The sequence below is a fragment of the Corylus avellana genome, chromosome ca4, assembly GCF_901000735.1.
Source record: "Corylus avellana chromosome ca4, CavTom2PMs-1.0".
NCBI classification, from domain to species: Eukaryota; Viridiplantae; Streptophyta; class Magnoliopsida; order Fagales; family Betulaceae; genus Corylus; species Corylus avellana.
The window spans coordinates 35,093,734-35,117,561 of NC_081544.1; the positions used below are offsets into that span (position 1 = coordinate 35,093,734).

Consider the following 23,828-nt stretch of genomic DNA (forward strand, 5'->3'; position numbering starts at 1 on the left):
CCTCAAACTACCACTCAATTGACAATGTCACCGCAAACTTTTAATTGAAACAATGTCCCCCCAATGACAAAAATACCCTTAATATAATTTTTTTTTTTTTAAATCTTTCTTTTCATAAAGAAAAAATTTTAATTTAATTTTTTTTTCAAATTGATTAGTGTTTTTTTCTTATTGAAAAACATCTAGGGTCATTTTTGTCTTTTTCTTGGCCTTGGGAGGACATTGTCAATTGGGTGGTAGTTTGAGGGGAGACTTATCAAAAAAAAAAAGTTTGAAGGGGGCATGTAGACTTTTCTCTAATAAATAATATAAATCATGAAAATTGATAATGATGATGATGACGACAACAAAAAACGACAAAAATGTTGACGATTATGATGATGACAAAAAAGTGATGATATTAGCTTTTGGTAGAATAATCACAATACCAATAATAAATAAATAATCATGGCGAAGATGATGATGATGAACATCACTTAAAAGCTCAAAATAAAGAAGCTTCTCATAGAATAATCACAAAGACCAAATTTTCAAAAATCAAATGAATGGATGAAGTGGAGTATATCAGATTCAGCAAGGTCTGACACAGACAAAGCTGGCAGTTGACAGTCCAAAACATTAATGTTGCAGGCCAACCATGGCCCAAATATAGGGCCCTTTTTTTATAGGTAATCAAAGGAACTAAAGCCTAGCCCCAACCTCTTTTTCAGGGCCCAAACCTAGTCATATAAGACCACGCAAATTTATCTGCTTTTTAACTTATCTATTTAAGTAGATCTTTTACAACCAAAAAAAAAATCTGTGTGAACATACAGACACTGAGAAAGGGAGCAGACGATAGACACACATTAACATGGTCATCTAAAGTGAGCACAAGCCCAATTTTAAACAAGCAAGCAAAGCAGGTCAGGAACATTAGGGGAAAAAAGAATGTAAAAAAGGACATGTGACAGAATAAAAGATCTCCATCAAACACACAGTATCTAGCATTATCTGATGTTGTCCTTTATGAGAAAATAATATTGTCTAGTCATGCTCATGGTATTTAAATTCAGCAGCACAGAAGCACTATCAATATATAGCGGGACAGCGCCACACTAGTGTGAAAGCATACTAAATAAGCCCAATATCTGAAAGCGCTCCAAACCATCTATTTCTGATTTGATATACCATATAATATACTATTATGGTGCCCCATTGCTCACAAAAGACAAAAATAAATAAAATTTACAATAAAAACAAAAACCATAAGTAGGATAGTCGTTACACAAGCTTCTTTCAGCATCATAGCAATTAGATTCTCAAATTCATATTCATGATGAGAACACATGTACTCTATCTACATTGAAATATTTAAGGACTTGCCAAAGGAAAAAACGAACATAAATTTATATGAAAAAGGAACAGATAAACAGCAATCCAGATGTTGTCGGTAGGAAGATGGGGTTGCGGCTTAAATTTTAATTTTTTTAACTTAATTTTTTTTCATGAACCGGTGCATTTTTCATTTCAAAGCCACTACTCAAAGCTATCTAGATTTGTCAAAAAAACCCATCCATTTGTTTGTCATACAAAAGAATAAAAAGATTCTCATGAGTAGCAGACAATCAAACAGTGTACAGAAATCATATTGCACACTGAACACAGACAAATAGACCATTTATAGAAATTACCTCACCCGCATCAGTAAGATAACCACCCATTGCAGCAAACTCACTTCTATAAATATGCATCAGTAAATTTATAGCACCCTGAAGTAGCAAAACAAGCATTATGATTTAGATTAACAAGAAGCAGAACAAAAAAAAGAGGCAGGGTTGTCAGTCAGTATTAAGATGCTCAAGATTTTTTTTTTTTTGATAAAAGAATGGGCATTTCTTAATCAAATTTATGGCAGAACTATGGATGAAATATTTACAATCAGTATCTAAGAAGAAGAAATGTGCAAACTGTAGTAAATTCTTAACTCGCAACAAATAAACACATCACACTGCCTGCCGCAGACATACCTCCCTGATCTCCAATGTTGGCATATGTGGAAGAAAGTCATTGCCAACGAAAAAACACAGAAATACAAAATCATCTAGTATTCGTTCAAAGTCAATCTCAAATGGAGGGTTGGGAATCTCCAAATCATATTGCAGATATTCTCGCAACACCCAGAGATTGATGAACTGCCAAGACAGAGAATGATTTCAGATATAATAAGACAAATAAAATATAAAGAAGTTTAAAATTGCAGAACTTAAAAGGCAGGAAGTCAATTCTCCAACCTGATATTTCCTTTTGTGAATTGGTGTGTCATCTACTGCATTCTGATCCCCACCACCTTGCCTACCACGACATTCAGCTGCCAGATGACCAACTTGGCCACAGAGAAAACACTTCTCCTGATGCCCGGGCAGTGTAACTACCTGTAAACTCAGTAAAATAATAGATCACCGCTAGCAATAAACTAGTTTTTCTGAGCAGTAGCAATAAACTAGTTAATGTTATGAAGACCGTTCTGCAACATGAGCAACTGACCTCTCTTAATATAGAAAAGTGAACCTCATGTGTAGCTAAAGATAGCATAATCAGATCTGCATCCTGATTAAAGAACCAAAAATAATGTGCAAATAAGAAAAGAAGAAAACTGCAACAGGTTTGAAATGATGAAAAGCCTAAAATTGGACAAATACTCACCAGACCATATAGACAATGCCGAGTGTTTGGGTTGAAACCAGGAAGGTTACGTTGCAATCGAATGTATGACATGATTTTGTGTTCGCCCTCGCCCGGCACGTTTGAATCAGAAAGAATAACCTTCAAATAATCACCCAATGCAGCCCCATAAATAAATATAGAGAGACAAAGTACCCTGAAACCCAGAAGTATTTGTGGAAAAAGATACAGAAGGGATTAACCATCTGATCTTGAAGGGCTAACAGAGACATGGAAACATGTAGGATAAAATCAATCACACCTTTGTATACCGCCAGCCTGGGTTGTGGTTCAACCTAGAATGTATATAGTACTGAAGCGCTACTGAAAGCGCCACCATAAACTGAGTTCCGGGAGTAATGACATTTGAATCAGAAGTTTCAGGCTTTTCTTTAGGGGTCAAATTTCTCCCCACGGCCTCATATTCTTTCCTCAACCTTTCCTCTTCAGCTTCCTAGCACACCAGATTTAACATGATAATAAATTCACCATTATCATGAATTAGAAACCATTTAGACGACACGAGAATTATCTTACTGCCTCAGATGCATCTTTTGCAGCTCTGTAGCGCCGAGAACGTTGTTGATTCATTTTAGCTCTTGGTGCAACCCCATCTACAAAAGTCAAATTTACCAATCTGATTCTAGTGCAATAGAAATGATCATAGAAAACATATATTAACTAGTGCTCACCAATTGCCATATAAAGAAGCTTCCTTGGACGAACTAATGAGAATAGATGGTCAGTGTAATCAAATATTGATTTGAATACATCATCATAGGTGGTAGGCGGAGGCTGCATTGACGTAGTATAAATATGTTACCAGGTCGTCATTTTCAGACATGTCTATATACATAGTAAATCATCAGATATTTACTATGTTTATGTCTCTTTCAGACATAAACATATCTATGTCTAATTATTTGCTTGCACGCAGAAGAACCACAGTTGCTAGAACAATTATGATAGAGTACCATTTCTTTGGTAAATGGAGGTGGATTCTTTATAAGGGTTTTAATTTCGAACTTCAGAATCCAATGAGCTTCCCAAAATAAAATTCTTATACCCCATCGAAAAGTTTCTTTCTAAATAGAAAACAAAAAAGTGCAAGTTGCATAAACTATAACAAACATAAGAAGCAACTTACAGCTGATTGTTTTCTTTGTCACACACTCCTTATGCATTCGAACTTACTATCATAGTGACCATTGAGGCTTAGTTGAGCCTCATTATAAACACTATCACATATTTAACCCTTACTTTTCACACTGAAAGCCAGTTCTAAAAGGTCGAGTTGATATTATACGTTCCATACGTTGTTCTTTTTTTCCAATTTTCTTTTGGCAAATGTGGAAATTTCCTGATTAGAAAGTACAATTGACGTTTACCATATATAGACTGATTATCAAAAATACACACACACAGAGACCGACATGAGTACAGAATCTGAGCTCATGTCATCGAATTCCTACATACATACATACTTGCATTCAAACACACATACATATAGCTGAAATTTCTGAAATCATGTTAGTTTCGTCTTCAGAAGCCAAAAATAAAACCAGAACTAAGGAATTACCATACGTATGAAATCGAAACTAAAATCTCTCCCTCCCTCTCTCCTCTCAAGCAAATTCATTCAACTAATTGAAAAATTGTTCAAGAAACTTCCTGCTGAACTAAAAAATATCTCTCTCAACCAAAATGGGAATTGAAACCCAAAGCCACTGAAACTGACTCAAGAAAATTTTTCATTTTAGAACTATGAAGAGCATACCTTGCCCTCGGGGTGAAAGCAAGGGTGGATGATCCCATTCATGTCTAAGTACATGTTGTCGAACTCCATGCCATTAGGGTTCGGCTTCGACACGTCGACCACACCGTTCTCGCCGCGCGGCTCCTCCTCCACCACGTCCACGATCGACTGCGGGTACCTGTCGGCCAGCCACCGATAAAACGAAGGCACGCCCATGGATCCGGGTCGGTTTCGATATCGAATATGACCCGAGGTCTTAGAGAGCGAAAGAGAATTGAAGAGAGCTAGATCTGTGTGTGTGTGGGTTGGTTCGTTGGAGCGACCAGGAAGTGTACGGCGACTTGGGAGTTGGGAGGCGGGCGATTGGGGGGTGTTTGGGTGCGAGGGGAGTTATAGTCGTGGTTTGGAGGTGGGGATTTGCTTAAGCTGGTTGAGGACGGAAATTGTAGTGACGTGGATTAGTGAGTTAAAGGTGTTTGTGATGGTCACTCACAGAATTATGCTACCCACTCAATCAAAGTGCTTCGGAATATTCTGCCAAAAAGGCTGTGGAACCGTTTGATTTCCATGTTCGTGCCCTGTTTTGTCTTTTTTACTGTTCAACCAATTTTTTCATTTTGCAATTTTTTATTATTATTTTTTGCAAATTTAATTGCTTATAGCTTAGCTCATTGGGCATGTATTTTTGCTCTCTCAGACTTGTGACATCTTTGATTTTGTAGTTTTTTAATGCATTTGTTTACTAAGAAAAAATAAAAAAATAAAAAAAAACTTCTGAATAAGCTATTTCATAAATATTTTTAATTTGTTATATTGGTTGTATTTTATGTTTTATAATATATTGATAAAATGTCAACTATTTAATTTGAAAAATAATAGTTATAATTTTGCAAAGATGAATCGGAAAAAGTAAAAGCGTTCGTTTGAGAAGAACTGAAAGAAAATGATAAAAAAAAAAACAATAGGAATATGCCTTGTTTGGATTTCGGAAAGGCAAGGAAAGGAATGGAGTGAGGAGAGGGAATGCCTCATTCAAGTTTCAACTAAATAGATTGATTTTCCATTCTATTCAAACGAAAAAAAGAGAAACTTGATTTCATTATTTTTGTTAAATTCTTATAACACTACTAGCTACGAATACAGTTGGCGGTTATTGGCTAAAACCGCTAACTAGGGGTGTCAAAAATAACCGGAAAACCAGAATCGGGACCGGAAAATCGGGAAACCGGGGACCGGTTCCGGTTCCGGTTGCCAAAAAAAAAAAAAACCGGGACCCCGGTTCCGGTCCCGGTTTTTGGCATCGGGTAAAAACCGGGAAAACCGGAACTGGGTCTTATTTTATTAAATTATATATATATATATATATATATATATACTGTCTTTGTAATATGTTTGTAAACTATTTTTATTGTGAGTGTATTTCTTTTGATTAGTAGATTATTTAAATACTTGTTTTATTTTTTATTTTTTTGGGTTTTGAATTGTTGTAGTAAGGGGTATTTATTTCTTGTGCATGTTGGTTTGTTTACATACTTGTTTTTACTTTTTATTGTTTTAATGTTTTCTTTATGTATCTAATTTAAAATGATTTTTAGGGTATTTTAAAAAATTTGATTTTTTATTTCTAAGGCTCATATAGGCAAAAACATTGATTTTTTAGGATTTTTAGGCTTTTTTAGGTTTATTTTTTAATTATTTGGAACAATCACAATAAAGCCTTTTTAATTTAGACAAAAAGATTAATAGCTTTTTTTTTTTTTTTAAATGAGCTAACTTATGAAAAAAATAATGGGCTTATTTTAGGCCCAATACCTAAAATAAGCCCCAAACACTAATTTTTTTCAAAAACTGGTTACCGAACTCCCAAGGGAACCTCAGACCCCTACAGAGGTCCCTGCTAACTCAGGTCCCTATATTCCAGGGTCCCTACCCGGCTCCGGCTTTGGCCAAAAACCGAGAAACCGGACCGGGTTGACACTCCTAGGTATACCTTAGGGTTACGATCTCATTATGATCTCCTCAAGGATAGTATGTGGTTTAGGGACACACAGAGGTATACCTTAGGGTTTAGGACAACAAAGAGGGGTTTTATACCTTAGGATTTAGGGTTGTGCTGGCTATGAGGGTACCTATGGGCTGGGCTGGGTGGGCTGTGAGAGCACTTTTGGGTTGAGCTGGCTAATGTGAGGGTACCTTTATATGGGCTGGACTGAGGGCCATTGTGGGCTGGGTTGGGCTGGGCTATGGGGAGCTTTATAGACTGGTCTGAGTGAGAAATTGGGCTCTGCTTTTACTGGGCCCATAAGAAATTTGTGGGCCAAATAAAAAGCCAAAAATAAAGCAAAAATCTATTGTCTACCAAATAAAAAATAAGGAAAAAAAAAAACTAAATAAAAAGTAATACAAAACTAAACTAAACCTAACTTTACAATACATCATTAATATATATATATATATATATATATATATATATATATATACACCAAATAATAAATAAAAGGGAAAAAAAAACTAAATAAAAATTATTAAAACAAAACAAAAGGCACAATATTTACAATTTGTCATTTTATATATATATAGAATTAAAAAGGGCTCCTTGCTGCCTTCTATCGAGCTCATGTGCCTTTACTTGATATGGTTCGTGTCTCTTCCTCCGCTTAAGACTCAATGTTAAAGTTGCATCTACAAGGGGTTCAAAAAATTGATTATCAAAAAATATTTGTTCCACTTTCCAAGACTAGGGGCTATCATCAAGTCGGGAAATCGAGCACAATTCACCCAAACTATATAGTGTTCGTAGCTGTTAAAAGTTTCACACCTGTAGAAACACTAGTAGAACCACCTCCGGTTGGGAGTGATTGTGTGAGTGGTTTCACAATCACATGGAACATACCCAGATCATTGATAAACATCAATTTCCTTCCCATTGGAAGGACGTCATCCCTGAACGAAAGATTAGTTTCATCCAAATGGTCCTTTGCATTTAGGCCCCTAGCATAGTTGGCTAAAAAGTCGGCTGGCATGTTACTTTGTCGGTGAACAAAATCGTGACTCTAACGTTTAGTATTAATGATATTACGTGCTTGATCCAAGTACATGTTTACATCCGTTGGTATCATCTTTTGGTACTGATAGTCTAATATCTTTTTAACAAAAAGCGAGTTTGTTTGGAACGAAACCATTGGATATCCCTTTTCTTTCGCTAGATCAACATTTTTAAACATTACAAACGACTCTGACATTAAAATATGGTCGCTTACCAAAGGACCAGTAATATTAAACCAATGTAACTGCCACCCAATTGGCATGCTGCCTATGTTTCTGGCAACAATTCCAACTCCAACTCCAACATGGTTCAATTCGTCATCAAGCTTGAAAGAGGCGTCAAAGTGAAAAAGCATGATCTTATCACCTGCATGTATTTATGCAAGATATGTAATTAGTTTCTAACTAATATAGTAAGTCCATTGATTTGTGGCTTTAAGAAATTTACCTGAGAAACACTTAGATTCTGTTGTGAGGAAGGATTCATCAATAAATCAAATCACATGTAGGAATTTTGAGATACATTGAACATTTTTTATAGTCAATTCTCTACCGTAAAAAGTATATATATATAGTCTCCTATCATATCTCGAGATCTCAGTATCTTGAGATTTTGATATATATTGAGATCTGAGATATCATACTAATATTTTTTTATAATCGATAAATTTTTGTAATTGAAAATTTCCTAATAAAAAAATATTAATTTTAAGAATCACATTTAAACAGAAGTATTCCCAACAGTTTTAGAGATTAATAAATAAATAAAAACTACTAAAACTTTTAAAAAAAAACCTAAAACTTATATATATATATATATATATATATATATCCAAATGGTGTCAAATTTATAGTTTTAAAAAAATCCTTTTAATAAGAAAAAAATTTAAAAATTTCGATTTTTTGTTAACAAAATTGATAGTTTTTGTTTTTGTTTTGTTTTGTGTTTTCATATCTTGTCAAATGTCAAGCATTCAGGCATAAACGTCTACTTTTATATAAACAAAGATCTCCTAAAGTGCTAATAAGTCATATCAAAATAAAATCAGAAATCTTGTTGCAGGAACCATCTCGATTTTCTTCTGCTACTATTATATACTCTATGCTCTTCTATTCTGTTTCTCTATATTCAAAATGGGGGTCAGTCCTTTATACAAACATGAACCATCTCGATTTTCTTCTGCTACTACACTCTCTGCTTTTCTATTATGTTTCTCTATTCAAAAGGGGTCAGTCAACCCTTACACAAACATCATGTCTACTTTGTTTTTCTATTCTGTTTCTCTATATTCAAAAGGTATTAGTCAACCCTTACACAAACATCGTGTCTACTTTTTAAAGAAGTTGGTTATATTCTCAATTAATCTCTTTACCATCTTCAAAATCTTGTGTTTTCCATCATCGAGTGGTACAGCAAATTCTTCTGCTTCTTTGATTGATGAAAATTCATTTCAATTTTTTTTATTGCCTTAACAATAAAAACAAAAACAAAAACAAAAATAAAAATAAAGTAAGCTTACCTTTCAGTTTGTCCCTGTATAGGCTCAGGTCCTCCTTTTGTTGTGCTATTCTTGTAATTACCTTCAAAGCAACAACCACTTTTTCTAAATTGTATCACTCCAAATTCATTCGGAAGCCCGGCAACATTTCAGCCTCATACCTCTCGCCCTCAATCTATCAATGAATTATTTAATTTAAACTTAAATAGATTATGATACTAAGGTTTAGTTCATATAATAATTACCTCCAAAAAAAGAGGTTCTGCCATTATTAAGTCCATAGGGAAAATTTCATCATCTTTGACTGCTACCTTTGACTTATATTCTGCTATTATTATGCATCTCTGATGCATACTATTTATATTAAACATAAATGTTTACTATAAATAGAAATGTGTAAGTATAAAACTTAAAATAATAAAGAAGACAAATTTTATTATCAACTTACATTCATTACTGGTACTCGCTCATGGTAAAGCTCTAGCCTATGAGATATGCAATCCAGCCTAATGATAAGTATAAAAAATTATCAGTATTCATCAGATTAGTTCATGTTCATGAGCTTTTAAAATACTAAAGTTCATGTTCATAAGATTAGTGAGTGTAATAATACTCACATGTCACCATTGTCAGCTCCGTCTAGAGGTTTAATACTTACTGCCAATGACAAGGTTGACAAACCTTGTTAAAATTACTAAAAAATGCTAAACATAATCAAATTATATTTAATTAATCTTACCAATAACTTCTTCAATCATAGTGTCTGACTTGCGTCTCTAGAAATTCCTCTCTACATTTCCCGCTTCTAGTTGTTTTACAAGTCCTAAAGGAAATAAAATCAACATTAAAAAAAAAAAACTTATTAAAAATATTTAAAGAAATATTTCAAATAAAAGATATACCTTCTATCAAATTCTTTAAAAAAAAATTTTTTCTGAATGTTGGTGTGGATTTCTTTATCAATACACGCGTCACGCAAATCGCTTCATTGTATTTTTCCTCTTTGACTTTTAGAGTAGTCCAAAGTGCATCTACTTGTACCAATTTAGTCAAATCAATTGGCATACTATTTTTCTATATCATCGACATTTAAAAGCAATTTAACCATTTTAGTATGCACTTCTTGTTGGCCATCCCAAAATTTACTGTACTCAGTAGCCTTGTTTTTGGTAAAGTCGCATTTCAATACTTCATGTGACAATCTTCTTGCCAACAACGCCAAAGAGTCAGCTACAAGGTTCTAAACCCGAGGAATATGCTCCAGGTCCACAGTAACCCCAGGATTAGCCTCAAGTAAATTTGCTGCCACACCCAATGCCTCGTCAATTGAGTTGTTCGAAATGATTTTATTCTTTTTCTTTGTGCTTCTTCTTTTTTGCCCCTTAGCAATTAGATCAACAACATTCTTGTTGTCGGATTGAATAATGATTTTCTTCGCACCTTTTGCAGAGTTGTCAATTACACTTCTAATGGTCAAAGCAATGCCTATAGCTTCTGACATATTGATGTCAAATGGCTTTGGTATCCAGCCCATCCCACAACAGACTACCTGGAAGTGTGAAGTTCTAGCAACGAACGCAACTGAGCTCACGCTACAATTTTGAGTTACTGTGGCGTCTGTGGTGTATGTCACGGCGGTCATGTCATCAATGGGTGACCACTTCATCGGACTTATATTTACTCTTTTACCTGATTGTAACATTATGTTAGTGAATAGTAAAGCACACATATCGTTTGCCCAATATTGTATCGTTGCATTGTTACTTTCAATAGTGTTCGTAGCTATTAAAAGTTTCACACCAGTAGAAACACCAATAGAACCACCTCCGATTGGGAGTGATTGTGGGAGTGGTTTCACAATCACATGGAACATACCCAGGTCATTGATAAACATCTCTTTCCTTCCCATTGGAAAGACGTCATCCCTGAACAACAGATTAGTTTTATCCAAACGACCCTTTGCATTTAGGCCCCTAGCATAATTAGCTAAAAAGTCGGCTGGCATGTTACTTTGTTGGTGAACAAAATCGTAACTCTAACGTTTAGTATTAATGATATTACGTGCTTGATCCAGGTACATGTTTACATTCGTTGGTATCATCTTTTGGTACTGATAGTCTAGAATCTTTTTAACAGAAAGCGAATCTGTTTGGAAAGAAACCATTGGATATACCTTTTATTTCGTTGGATCAACATTTTTAAACATTGCAAACGCCTCTAACATTAAAATATGGTCACTTACAAAAGGACCAGTAATATTAAACCAATGTTACTACCACCCAATTGGCATCCTGCCTATGTTTCTGGCAACAATTCCAACTCCAACTCCAACACGGTTCAATTCGTCATCAAGCTTGAAAGAGGCATCAGAGTTCATGATGATCTTGCCCATGACAGCTGGTTGCCACCAGTTTTCGTACCGTAAGATCTTAGCACCTGCATGTATTTATGCAAGATATGTAATTAGTTTCTAACTAATATAGTAAGTCCATTGATTTGTGGCTTTAAAAAATTTACCTGAGAAACTCTTAGATTCTGTTGTGAGGAAGGATTCATCAATAAATCCAATCACATGTAGGAACTTTGAGATACATTGAACATTTTTTATAGTCAATTATCTACCGTAAAAAGTATATATATATATAGTCTCCTATCATATCTCGAGATCTCAGTATCTTGAGATTTGAGATCTCATACTAATATTTTTTTATAATCGATAAATCTTTTTAATTGAAAATTTCCTAATAAAAAGATATTAATTTTAAGAATCTAATTTAAACAGAAGTATTCCCAACAGTTTTAGAGATTAATAAATTATTAAAAAATACTAAAACTTCTAAAAAAAATAAAAAAATAAAAACTAAAGAAATTTCGATTTTTTTGTTAACAAAATTGATAGTTTTTGTTTTGTTTTTTTTTTTGTTTGGTTTTTGTTAACAATTTTCATTTAAAAAAATTGTTTTTTTTTTTAAAAAAAAAAAAATTCGTTTAAAAAAATTAAAAATTTTCGTCTAAAAATAAAATTTTAAAAAATATTTCTTTTTAAATTAAAAGTTTCATATTTAAAAAAATTATTATTATTATTATTTTAATTTATATGGGTATTTTTGTCTTATTGAGAAATATATAGGAGCATTTTTATCTTTTTGTTGGTCTTGGGGGGACATTGACAATGTTTTGGTAGTTTAGGGAGACATTGTTACAATTGAAAGTTTAGGGGGAACATTATCAATTGAGTGATAGTTTAAAAAGAGTAAGTGAATTTTACCCTAAAATTAACTAAAACCAAAAGTTCGTTAACGTTATCAAGTCAATCGTTACCTTTAAGGTCTTTCACGTATGATTTTGTACATTAAAAGCATTTTTTAAAACAAAATTATAGAAATATCTCCTTTGAAATGCGTTTTTTCTTTTTCTTTTCAAAATGTAGAAAAAAACACAATATTTTAAAAACTAAACTATGATTTTACATGCCAAATCATGCTTTTATCAAACACTTAATTTTCAAAAAAAAAATTTATAATTTTAAATCACATATTTTAAAATAATTATTTTTGAAATTGTACGTTTTAAAAATATAGAACCAAACAAAGCTAAATCAGGGCAATGCCTACTCTCTTTGTTATACTTTTTTATTTTATTTTTTATTTTTAAGAAGAAATTAAATGTTACGAGTATCAATCAATGAGTTTCATATTAATTGAATACTTATTTTTTTTTTATTAAAAAAATTAATGTCCATAAAATTTATTTTTATATATAAAGCGGGTGTAAACTTAAAATAAACTCAATAGAACTAGAAAAACAAATCCACAGATAAAGAAACCACAGGAGAGAATCAAGTGATCATTTCATACCTAAAATAAGTGCTCGTTGATGGTGCCAAATGGAGCTGCAGTAGGGTTCTTAGATTGAAAAAGGGGAAACGCCTTATATTTAAGAATTTGCTTCAGAGTATGGGCTGTAGGGTTCTCTTTGAGAACTTACTAAATCTTTAGGGTTTAGCGTGTTAGGGCTGGGTTGCTGGAGGTTGTGCTGGGCTAGGCTGGCATGTTACTTTGTCGGTGAACAAAATCGTAACTCTAACGTTTACCATTAATGATATTATGTGCTTGATCCAGGTACATGTTTACATCTATTGGTATCATCTTTTGGTACCGATAGTCTAGTATCTTTTTAACAGAAAGCGAATATGTTTGGAAAGAAACCATTGGATATCCCTTTTCTTTCGCTAGATCAACATTTTTAAACATTGCAAACACCTCTGACATTAAAATATGGTCGCCTACCAAAGGACCAGTAATATTAAACCAATGTAACTGCCACCCAATTGGCATGCTCCCTATGTTTCTGGCAACAATTCCAACTCCAACTCCAACACGGTTCAATTTGTCCTCAAGCTTGAGAGATGCGTCAGAGTTCATGATGATCTTGCCCATGACAGCTGGTTGCCACCAGTTTTCGTACCGTAAGATCTTAGCACTTGCATATATTTATGCCAAAATATGTAATTAGTTTCTAATTAATATAGTAAGCCCATTGATTTGTGGCTTTAGAAAATTTACCTGAGAAACTCTTAGATTCTAATATGGCAGTTAATTCCTAATATTGATAGAATTAATAAATGTCAGTAATTTCATCTATGCTATTGACTCATTAAAAAAATTTTATAGTCAATTCTCTACCGCAAAAAGTATATATATATATATATATATATATATATATTTTACAATCGTCCAATGACAACAATTGACCGCTTGGTAATAACTGCATATAGTCTCCTATCATATCTCGAGATCTCAGTATCTTGAGATTTTGAGACATATTGAGATCTCAGATCTCATACTAATATTTTTTTTATAATCGATAAATTTTGTAACTGAAAATTGGGAAATCATATATAAAATTCTTAGGTAAACGCGCTTTTATTAAAAACTCCCTGGATATTTTTTTTTGGGAAATTTAGTCCCTAGGTCACTCGAAACTACTAGAAAAGTCCCTACCGACAATTTTTGTTAACTTCCGTTAGTCCACTTAAAACTCACCGTTTTATCTGATTAAAATATTATTTTTTAATTAATTTAATTTAAAAAATTAAATCTTTAAAAAAAATAAATAAATAAAATTTTGAAGTGCTCACTGCACAATTCCCAACTCCTCACAAGGCCAGTTCACCCTCTGTGGTGGTTTCTCACTGGGTGGTCAGGCCACCTCTCTTCACCATGCTAAACCCCAATGGGTGGCCGCGACCCCTGTTTGGGGTGGCCTCAGCACCCTCCACTCCATGGGTGGCCACAGCCACCCTAAGCTACCCTATTGTCGTATACAGGCCACCCTTGGCCACCTTCAATTTTTTTATTATTTTTTTTAAAAGATTTAATTTTTAAAATTAAATTAATAAAAATAATAATATTTTAATCAGATAAAACAGTGAGTTTTGAGTGGACTAACGGAAGTTAACAAAAATTGACGGTAGGAAGTTTTCTGGTAGTTTCAAGTGACCCAGTGACTAAATTTCCAAAAAAAAAATACCCAGAGAGTTTTTAATAAAAGCGCGTTTACCTAAGGATTTTATATATGATTTCCCTTGAAAAATTTCATAATAAAAAGATATTAATTTTAAGAATCACATTTAAATAAAAATATTCCCAACAGTTTTAGAGATTAATAAGTAAATACGGATCAAATATATTTTTGTAAGAAACTTATTTTTAAAGCCAATAATTGTTACCTTTTGTGTACCACTCCAAGTGCCGCCCGAATAAACAAGAGTAAGGAATTAAAGCCCTTGTGATTAAAATCTAAGTACAACAAACAAAATACTCTAGTTTAGTGCAAACCAAAATCCTATTTTACTTTAGGGAAAATTACATTTTACCTCCTAAAGTTTGGGATGATTTGCAATTCGACCTCAAAAGTTTCAATTTTGGCAATCCACCCCCAAAGTTCCAAAATTTTGCAATTCGACCAATATTATCTCAAAATTCCCATATTGCCCATACTTTTTATTTGTTATTTTTATCTAAAAAAAAAATAAAAAAATTTGGGGGTGCAAAAATGGCTAGATGGCCAAAGGGGTGGCTACGGCCACCCTGAATTTTTTTTTTTTTTGAAACTTTAGAGGTCGAATTGCAAATCGTCTCAAACTTTGAGAGGTAAAATATAATTTTCCCTTTACTTTATATATATATATATGATGTCAAGCCCTAATGCCCTATTACCTTAGGGTAGAGGGATATCTTGATTTGATTACGGGGCTCGATTTAGTTGTCTTGAATTTTTATTTATTTTACCAAGAATTGGTGGATGATTCCAATAACGGGTAAGAATTCTTTCTTCTACCGATGTTAAAATAGTTCTACACTTCTTCAAAATTAGTTTTCAAAACAATTTCAAAAAATAAAATAAAATGTTGCCAAAGAATAATCTGTGTAGAGAAGTATTCCAAACAGAAACCAAAAAGTTGGCATTGAGACGTTACAAAATTAAAAAGCAATAAACCACCTAAAATAAACACAAGTATCCCAACAATTTCATGAAACCAAAAAGAAAGTTGGCATTGAGAGGTTGCAAAATTAAAAAGCAACAAACCACCTAAAATAAATACAAGTATCCTAACAGTTTCAGGAAACCAAAAAAATTGGCATTGAGAGAATGCAAAATTGAAAAGCAAACAGACCACAAAAAATAAACACAAGTATTCTTAACAGATTGAGTACACCAAAAAGTTAGCATTGAGAGAAGTTTGCAAAGTTAAAAAGCAACAAACTGCCTTCTCTGTACTATATCCCTCCCCTTCTCCTATATCTGTTGATAGAGCTCACCTTCAACCTGCATAATTCCCATAATCAACGTTCTGTTTACAAACTTTAAATTTCAAAAAATGTATTATAAATAAATGAAAACAACAATCAAGGAGCACAAACTACCTGACAAACAAAATTTGCTTGTTCACTCTCGCCCAAAAAGTTTTGTTTTGGTATTTTCTCTAGGACTGAAAAAGTGAATTGAATTTTATTAAATATTTAAACATAGAGATTAATGAGTAAATACGGATCAAATATATTTTCGCAAGAAACTTGTTTTCAAAGCCAATAATGGTTACATTTTGTGCACCACTTCAAGCACCGCCCGACTAAACGATAGTAAGGAATTAAAGCCCTAGTGGTTAAAATTTAAGTACAGCAAACAAAATAATAGTTTAAAAAAAAAAATGATGACAAGCCCTATTACCTTAGGAGAGAGTGCCGCATTTTCATACTCAAGTGGCCCCAAATGCATATGCTCTGCAGTTAGACCAATTTTGTCTTTTGGCAAAAAATTAACTCACATTAAATCTTAAGAGTTGCAGTACTTACTTTGGAAGTGTCATTACTAAGACTTTACTAAATGTAAACTGGGAAAAAGCTTTCATGGGTGACACCATTAACTCTCACGCCTCCCTCAAGCCTTATGTCGACTTGAGCGGAATTGGAGTTATTGTGAGAGACACAACTTTCATGCCAATTGGGTACCAGTTGCATTAAAGCGCAAGACATGGAAGGAAGACTAACCAAAACTTGTATTGTGTGATTAATTTTTGTTAATCAAATGACACAAATGCGTGATTTTTTTTTTCATATATACATATTTTTTAACAACTCCGGCAGTATTATTTTATAATCGAGATGGTTATTTGTCACGTATGCTTACTATGGAAAGCCTTAATCATGAAATTGCTGAGCAGCAATGGAAGAGAATGGTAGATGCTTCTTTAAGGCAAGGGAAATTATGAAATAAAATTTCAGTCTTTCTTTAAAACAGGCAAAGGCATGTCTCTCCTATCCTAATTCGCAAACCAATTAGGCCCATAACATCATATGCCACCGTTTCTTGGACCATCCTCAATCTCGCACCAATTGAGTCATATTTCTTGCCATGAGGAGGGGTGAGAAGTAACTTGATCTGCGTTCCAGTCTAGAAAATTTATTTTGTGAGATTTTTATTTTTTAGATTTTAATAAAAAAATATTCTTTTAAAGCGGTTTTACAAAATTGCTGATATGGCACCAACTGCACGTTTAGAAATTGAACAGGAAAGAAACGGATTCCCATTTTGCAAATATTCAAGTAGCTAAAAAAAAAAAAGAAAAATAACAAAATGTTGCCATGTGCTTCCCGAATGTTCTGGAAGATCATTTGTAGAATTCTTATATAATACGTGCATCATAATTGCATGTTGAATAAAAAGATCTCCGAGTATATTCATTTTGAAAATAATGGTACAAAGAGAAAATATACGCTTTTGACTTTGAAGTTTGGATGGATGGAAAAGACACACAAATCCTAAGAGACCTACTGCCTCAAATTAGCTGCGGCTAATTGAATTTACCTTTTTATTATTAATATATAACTAAAATTATTAGAAGCTGTAGGAGTCAATTAATCTTAAAAAGTCTTTTGGCTTGTTTTAGGAATGGGGTTAATGCAAAATTCAGTAAATTTTGCCTTCTTCTTCTTCTTTTTTTTTTTTTTTTTTAGTTTTGGTTGCCCTTTCCATATGGTATAACCAAGCTAGAATTTAACCCGCTCAAAAAAATAAAAAACTAGAAATTACCCAATAGAATATGATTCCAACCCTAGTGATGATCTAGAAAGTTGTATGTAGAAATCGGTGTTACCACTTTATACTTGTTTTCTTTTATCAGAAAGATGTGAAAACAATTAGATTTATTGATAAATAATGAATTTTTTTCGATTTTGGTTTTATTTCTTAATAAATGAAGATATTTACTATTTATAGAAGCTATCATAGTAAAATTAACTAAAACCAAAAGCAGTGGGGGTGTAGGTCGTTACCTTGAAGGTCTTTCACCTATGATTTTGTACAAGCATTTTTTAAAACAAAATTATAGAAATATCTCCTTTGAAAATGCGTTTGCATGCAATTAAGAAGGTTGAAAACACAATATTTTAAAAAATAAATTATGATTTTACATGCCAAATCATGATTTTATCAAATACTTAATTTTAAAAAATTATAATATAAAACTATAAAACCAAACATGTTTTTGGTTTTCCCATCTTTTCATGGATTTTCCCATCAAAAAAAAAAAAAAAAAGTAAGATGTACATCTTTATAAAACTATGAAACCAAACATATTCATGGAATTTTCCCATATTTTCTATATTGATGTTTTCTATATGTAATATAAAAAAACATATTTTAAAATATTTTAAAATTATTTTATAAAAAACATCTTTTCTATATTGATGTTTTCTATATGGAATATGTTTGGTTTTATAGTTTTATATTACGAATGAGGTTTTATAGTTTTATATGTTTGGTTTTATAGTTTTTTTTTTACCAAACATATTTTAAAATTATTATTTTTAAAATTGCACTTTTTAACAATATAAAACCAAACAAAGCTAAATCCGGGCAATGCCTACTCTCTTTGTTTTACTTTTTTTTCTTTTTCTTTTTTTTTTTTTAAAAGAAGAAATTAAATGTTATGAGTATCAATCAATGAGTTTCATATTAATTGAATACTTTTTTTTTAATAAAAAAATTAATGTCCATAAAATTTCTCTTTATATATAAAGTGGGTGTAAACTTAAAATAAACTAGCGTCAAGTTCTATGCAACCTGCGTTTGACTCAAACTCTTATTTTACCCTACATAGTTCTTTGAGGGTATATCTAATTACATAATTATGATTAATAAAAACTTTATATCTAAAATAATATTTTAATGACTCACTACTCACTAGCAATATTGGATCACACTACTATCTTCGGGTTTCATGCATGCTTTCTCAGATTCGTTATTTGAATTATTTTTATTAAAGTTTGAAGTAATTTTTGTAGTCCGGTCCGACACAATTTGATCAAAATATATCAAGGCTGGGATGAACACATGCGACATCATGTGAGCTTTGATTAATTAATTATTAACGTGAGAGCATAACTTCATGTATCATGCTGGCCCTATATACACGGTCCATACATACATAAACTATATATATACTAGCAAATAACGGCCATTATAATTTATCTCTGGAATAGTAGGGTAGGTAGCACGATTAAATTAGCAAATAACGGCCATTATAATTTATCTCTGGAATCGTAGGGTAGGTAGCACGATTAAATTAGATCAAATATTATAAGGTGGCAAAGCTCCACGCTTGAAAGGTCAACTTTATAATGTGATGTTTATGTGTGCTTTTATTGTTAATATTTTGGTGCATGCAATATTCCGGGAATCTGATGCTGAAACAAGAAAATGATTGTCTAAAATAATACTAGAATAAAGAACAAACAACAAAGATATTTATCTGTTAAACAATTGTGTATATATTGTTAACATGGTATTATAAATTTTGACTCTTCATTTTATTTTTAATTTCAATTAAAATATTTTACATGTTGTCTATTCCTTAAAATATAAATTAAATAAATATTTTTATTATTATTAGTTTTTTTTTTTTTTTTTTTTTTTTTATATATTTAACATAAATTGATGAGCTGCTTTTCTTGAAACAATTTTGAGCAATGGAAAAACCCATGTGTATGGGTAAAACCGTAAAAGGCCAACAAGGTCTAATCATTCTTTCATAAAAGCCATCGTTGAAAATATATAATTTGAAGCGGACAAAGAAGATTAATAATTAACGTAATAATATTACATGAATTATTATTTTTATTTATTTTTTTTAATTTAGCCGCATAAAGCGTTGGAAGGGAATGGGATTGAAAAATATATTTAGAAATTATTTTTGGCGTAGTAAAAACGTCAAAATGTTTTCCAATCACCGCTACTCACTTCCCAAGTTTTTAACCAGTGGTCACGCCCACATGAGCTCGTAGGGATTGTCAAGCCACAGTCTCTAGTCTTCTGCGGTCCCGGCCCATTGGTACAGAGCCGAAGTTTTCGCCTTTGACTTTCCCAATTCCCACCCTCTACCAATCCAATTCAAAATTTGCCATGTCCACGGACGGATCACCGCCTAATGGTCCGAATATTCCAAATCTAGAACAGATTTGATTCCCACGCTCATACAAGGCAAGTGCGACCAACTTGCTCCCAAAGCAACGAATCCTGAGCCCCGATTCCCGAATCCGCGCGTGACCTACCATTTTTAAATCAGCGGCTCATTCAGGAATTAAAAGCAACTTTCTTTTTGCCCAAGGAAAAACGAAATAAACCACTCACGTGACACGTGACAAGCCCAACCAACTCGTTTGACGTTTCAGAGCCTTTCCCTTTAAATACAACCGCCCGTTTCACTGTCAATCTGCGTTCAATCTCTGTCTCTCTTACGTTCTCAGTTCCAATCTATACGCTCATTCCGGCGCTATCTCCTCCAATCATCATCATGGGTAATCTTTGTTTTATTTTTCTTCATTTCGATGCAATTCATTTCTCTCTCTTTTTTTGATCTTGTTGTTTGTTTTGACAGCCTCGCACAAGAAGATCAAGATCGGAATCAACGGTAATTTTATCCGATTCAAACTTTAATGTTTTTTTGTTTGTTACTGCTTTTTTTGGGATCATTTTCCGATACTTCTGTTTGAATATGTAGGGTTCGGAAGGATTGGTCGTTTGGTTGCCAGGGTTATTCTTCAGAGAAACGATGTTGAGCTCGTCGCTGTTAACGATCCCTTCATCACCACTGACTACATGGTAAAAAAAAATTACCGTTCGTATTGTTTGTGAAAATTTGGATCTGTGAAAATTAGGGTCAAATAATGAGTCCTTATTCGGTAATAATTGTGGTACAGACATATATGTTCAAATACGACACCGTTCACGGGCACTGGAAGCACACTGACGTGAAGGTCAAGGACTCCAAAACCCTTCTCTTCGGCGAGAAGCCCGTCTCAGTTTTCGGCTTCAGGTGAGGGTGTGAGAAATGGGGGTTTGGGTGTGAGAAATGGAGGCTGAGAATCAAAACGGTGACGTTTTTTGTGGGGTGATTGCAGGAACCCAGAAGAGATCCCATGGGCCCAGGCTGGAGCCGATTACGTCGTCGAGTCTACTGGGGTTTTCACCGACAAAGAAAAGGCTGCTGCCCACTTGAAGGTTTGCTTCTTTTCGTTTTCGTTGTTATCGATTCTTGCTTTTGAGTATTGTTCAATTGTTTTTATGTATAGAATGCGAATCGGGGTTTGATCCGATTGGTTTTTTGTCGTGGAGTTTGCTGACTACGATTGTTTTGGTGATCAGGGTGGTGCTAAGAAGGTGATCATTTCTGCCCCCAGCAAAGATGCACCCATGTTTGTTGTGGGTGTGAACGAAAAGGAGTACAAGCCCGACCTTGACATTGTTTCCAATGCTAGCTGCACTACCAACTGCCTTGCTCCTCTTGCTAAGGTTTGTTTGGAAATCAATTTATATGGTTATGACCACAACTCTTGGTTGAATGTTTTGTGTGATTGTTGTGATTAATTTTTTGTATGAAATTTCTTCACAGGTTATTAATGACAGGTTTGGAATTGTTGAGGGTCTCATGACCACCGTCCACTCCATCACCGGTTAGTTGTTGGCCATATAATTATCGTTGTTTTGGTTTCTCTTATTTTTTGTGATATGGGTTTGATTTGTAGTAGTGATCTTCGGTTGCTATGTTTTGTGATTCAGCCACACAGAAGACTGTTGATGGCCCCTCAAGCAAGGACTGGAGGGGTGGAAGAGCTGCTTCCTTCAACATTATTCCCAGCAGCACCGGAGCTGCAAAGGTAGTTAATTACTTCTTATTTACAATCTTGCTTGCTGTTGAATGTGTGTCCCTAAGTGTCTACTGTAATTTGTATAGCACAAGTATTGCATCATGATTTTATAGTTTTACTCGAATTAGCAGCATGTCTAATTGCTGCCTATTTTTGTGTTCAAATAGGCTGTTGGAAAAGTTCTTCCGTCACTTAATGGCAAATTGACTGGAATGTCTTTCCGTGTACCCACTGTGGATGTTTCAGTTGTTGACCTCACTGTCAGGCTTGAGAAGAAGGCAACCTATCAGGAGATAAAAGATGCTATTAAGTGAGTGTTGGAGTATTGTTCTTAGCATACTTCGTGAAGCAAGTATTCTAATATATAACTTTTTTGATTTGTCAATCCTCAGGGAGGAGTCTGAGGGCAAGCTCAAGGGCATTTTGGGTTACACCGAGGATGATGTGGTGTCTACCGACTTTATTGGTGACAGCAGGTATATTATTGTTTTTAATATAATATCTTAAAGCTGGTTGGCTTAGCTTATGTTTTGCTAGTATCCTTGTTTATATGCTACAATCGAAATTTAATAATTTTGTCATATGGTTTGTATATTTACTTGAAAATGAAGCCATAATTGTACCCATAACCATGTTACACTTTTGGTTTGTAGAGCCAGTAAATCCGATTCTACATTGGAGTCCCTTTATTTTCTAAATAAGTTTTAAATTTTTTTAACTGAATTCAAAAGTTTTACATATGGTTTTGTTATGTCTTTGTTTGTCTTCTTGGAAAGCATTGGCAAAATTTATGTATTCAGCAATTATTTGGCATCCATATGTGTATGTTGTCAATGGCTTGGCTTAGATTAGTTAGTTAGATCTTCATAAGTTGAAATAAGTCATAAAACGGTCATTTCATTCTAAGCATGTTCTCGTATACATTATTCAGGTCTAGCATTTTTGACGCAAAGGCTGGAATTGCATTGAATGAGGGCTTTGTGAAACTTGTCTCTTGGTATGACAATGAGTGGGGCTACAGGTAATCTTATGCTTTCCCCTGTATTTTACATGCTAGTGTTTGAAATCTATAAATGCATCTTTGTCCTGTTGACTTGGTTTATAGATCCCTTCATTTCTAACACCCTTTCTCTTGTGCTTTTTTCCTACAGTACTCGTGTGGTTGACTTGATTGCCCACATCGCATCTGTATGTTGAAGCTAAACGGAATATCCAAGGCTGCTTTCGATGTGTTTTTTGCGTCTACGGTTTAGTTATATGGCTGCACTCCATTAGGAGTTTGGAATAAACTTGAGTCTTATTGGTATCTTTCTGTTTAACTGCTGATCTAGGTGGCTTTTGGTCCCCGTTTGATATTTTGTTTGGGAGTTGTAGGGAATTTCCTTTCTTTTTTGTTAAAAGTAAATGCATATTGGAACTTTATTTCTTGAGATTTTGAAACGAAGCATAAGAACATATTGAATGTGGAATTCAAGCAAGCTTGATTGAGGCTCTAGCTGCTAACCCATATTTCATTCAATTAGGGCACACGGCCTTGCTCTCATGAACCGTGGGTTAAGTGTCTGGCTCCATTTCTCAATGCCTTCTGGGTTGGTTAAGGACGGAAATGATTGTGTTGTTGAAGTTTTATTTATTTATTGAAATCGGAAAACAAAAGAAAATGGTTTTTCAAAGATAGCCCCATAAGCAGAAAACACCACCAAGAAAGAGTCCTAACGACGTAGAACCTGGAGCTTTAGAAAAAGAACACAAAAAAAGAAGCAGAAATGACTATTTTCACCTAGGAAACAGCAATCAACTACAATAACAAGGTGGAATTAGAATTCTCTCCTATTCATTATATTTATGTAGAATTTTTGTCTTCTCAAACAGTAAAATGACAAAAATATTCTTTAATTATAACTAATTGAATATTTGAATGAATTGAAGAGGATCATAACTGGGCGAGGAAGGAAATATATAGAATTATTAAATGGAAACGGCCAAGATTTTGTTCGATCTAATTGACGTTATGAATTATTAAATGGAGTGATAGATGTTGGTATGGCAAAATCTTCATCATTTAATTTGAAAATAACAATTGAGATGGGAAGAAATTTACTCGATATAATTTCA

General features: G+C 33.5%; 2 protein-coding genes across 2 annotated transcripts in view; one reads left to right on the forward strand and one right to left on the reverse strand.

The window, feature by feature from the left end:
• The window catches only part of LOC132178477 (5'-3' exoribonuclease 4-like), a 6,678-nt gene extending 1,872 nt beyond the window's left edge, over positions 1 to 4,806 (reverse strand). The window contains exons 1-9 of the mRNA XM_059590906.1: positions 4,481 to 4,806; positions 3,396 to 3,498; positions 3,241 to 3,317; positions 2,966 to 3,157; positions 2,686 to 2,805; positions 2,527 to 2,589; positions 2,274 to 2,414; positions 2,010 to 2,174; positions 1,674 to 1,751 (exon numbers count right to left, since the gene is read on the reverse strand). Coding sequence (XP_059446889.1) covers positions 1,674 to 1,751; positions 2,010 to 2,174; positions 2,274 to 2,414; positions 2,527 to 2,589; positions 2,686 to 2,805; positions 2,966 to 3,157; positions 3,241 to 3,317; positions 3,396 to 3,498; positions 4,481 to 4,675 — 1,134 coding nt within the window. The 5' untranslated portion in view covers positions 4,676 to 4,806. The remainder of the gene's footprint in view (positions 1 to 1,673; positions 1,752 to 2,009; positions 2,175 to 2,273; positions 2,415 to 2,526; positions 2,590 to 2,685; positions 2,806 to 2,965; positions 3,158 to 3,240; positions 3,318 to 3,395; positions 3,499 to 4,480) is intronic.
• A 15,446-nt stretch (positions 4,807 to 20,252) lies between these two features.
• Positions 20,253 to 23,143, forward strand: LOC132177396 (glyceraldehyde-3-phosphate dehydrogenase GAPC1, cytosolic-like). Its single transcript, XM_059589687.1, has 12 exons — positions 20,253 to 20,363; positions 20,444 to 20,476; positions 20,567 to 20,667; positions 20,766 to 20,881; positions 20,967 to 21,066; positions 21,211 to 21,357; positions 21,458 to 21,518; positions 21,625 to 21,722; positions 21,881 to 22,023; positions 22,106 to 22,189; positions 22,645 to 22,734; positions 22,865 to 23,143. The coding sequence occupies exons 1-12, from the start codon at positions 20,360 to 20,362 to the stop codon at positions 22,908 to 22,910; spliced, it is 1,023 nt and encodes a 340-aa protein (XP_059445670.1). The 5' UTR covers positions 20,253 to 20,359; the 3' UTR covers positions 22,911 to 23,143.
• The last annotated feature ends 685 nt before the right edge of the window (positions 23,144 to 23,828 follow it).

Coding starts and splice junctions, on each gene's coding strand:
- LOC132177396 (XM_059589687.1), top strand. Junction 21,067..21,210: donor AGGCTGCTGCCCACTTGAAG/GTTTGCTTCTTT, acceptor TTTGGTGATCAG/GGTGGTGCTAAGAAGGTGAT. Junction 21,358..21,457: donor GCCTTGCTCCTCTTGCTAAG/GTTTGTTTGGAA, acceptor ATTTCTTCACAG/GTTATTAATGACAGGTTTGG.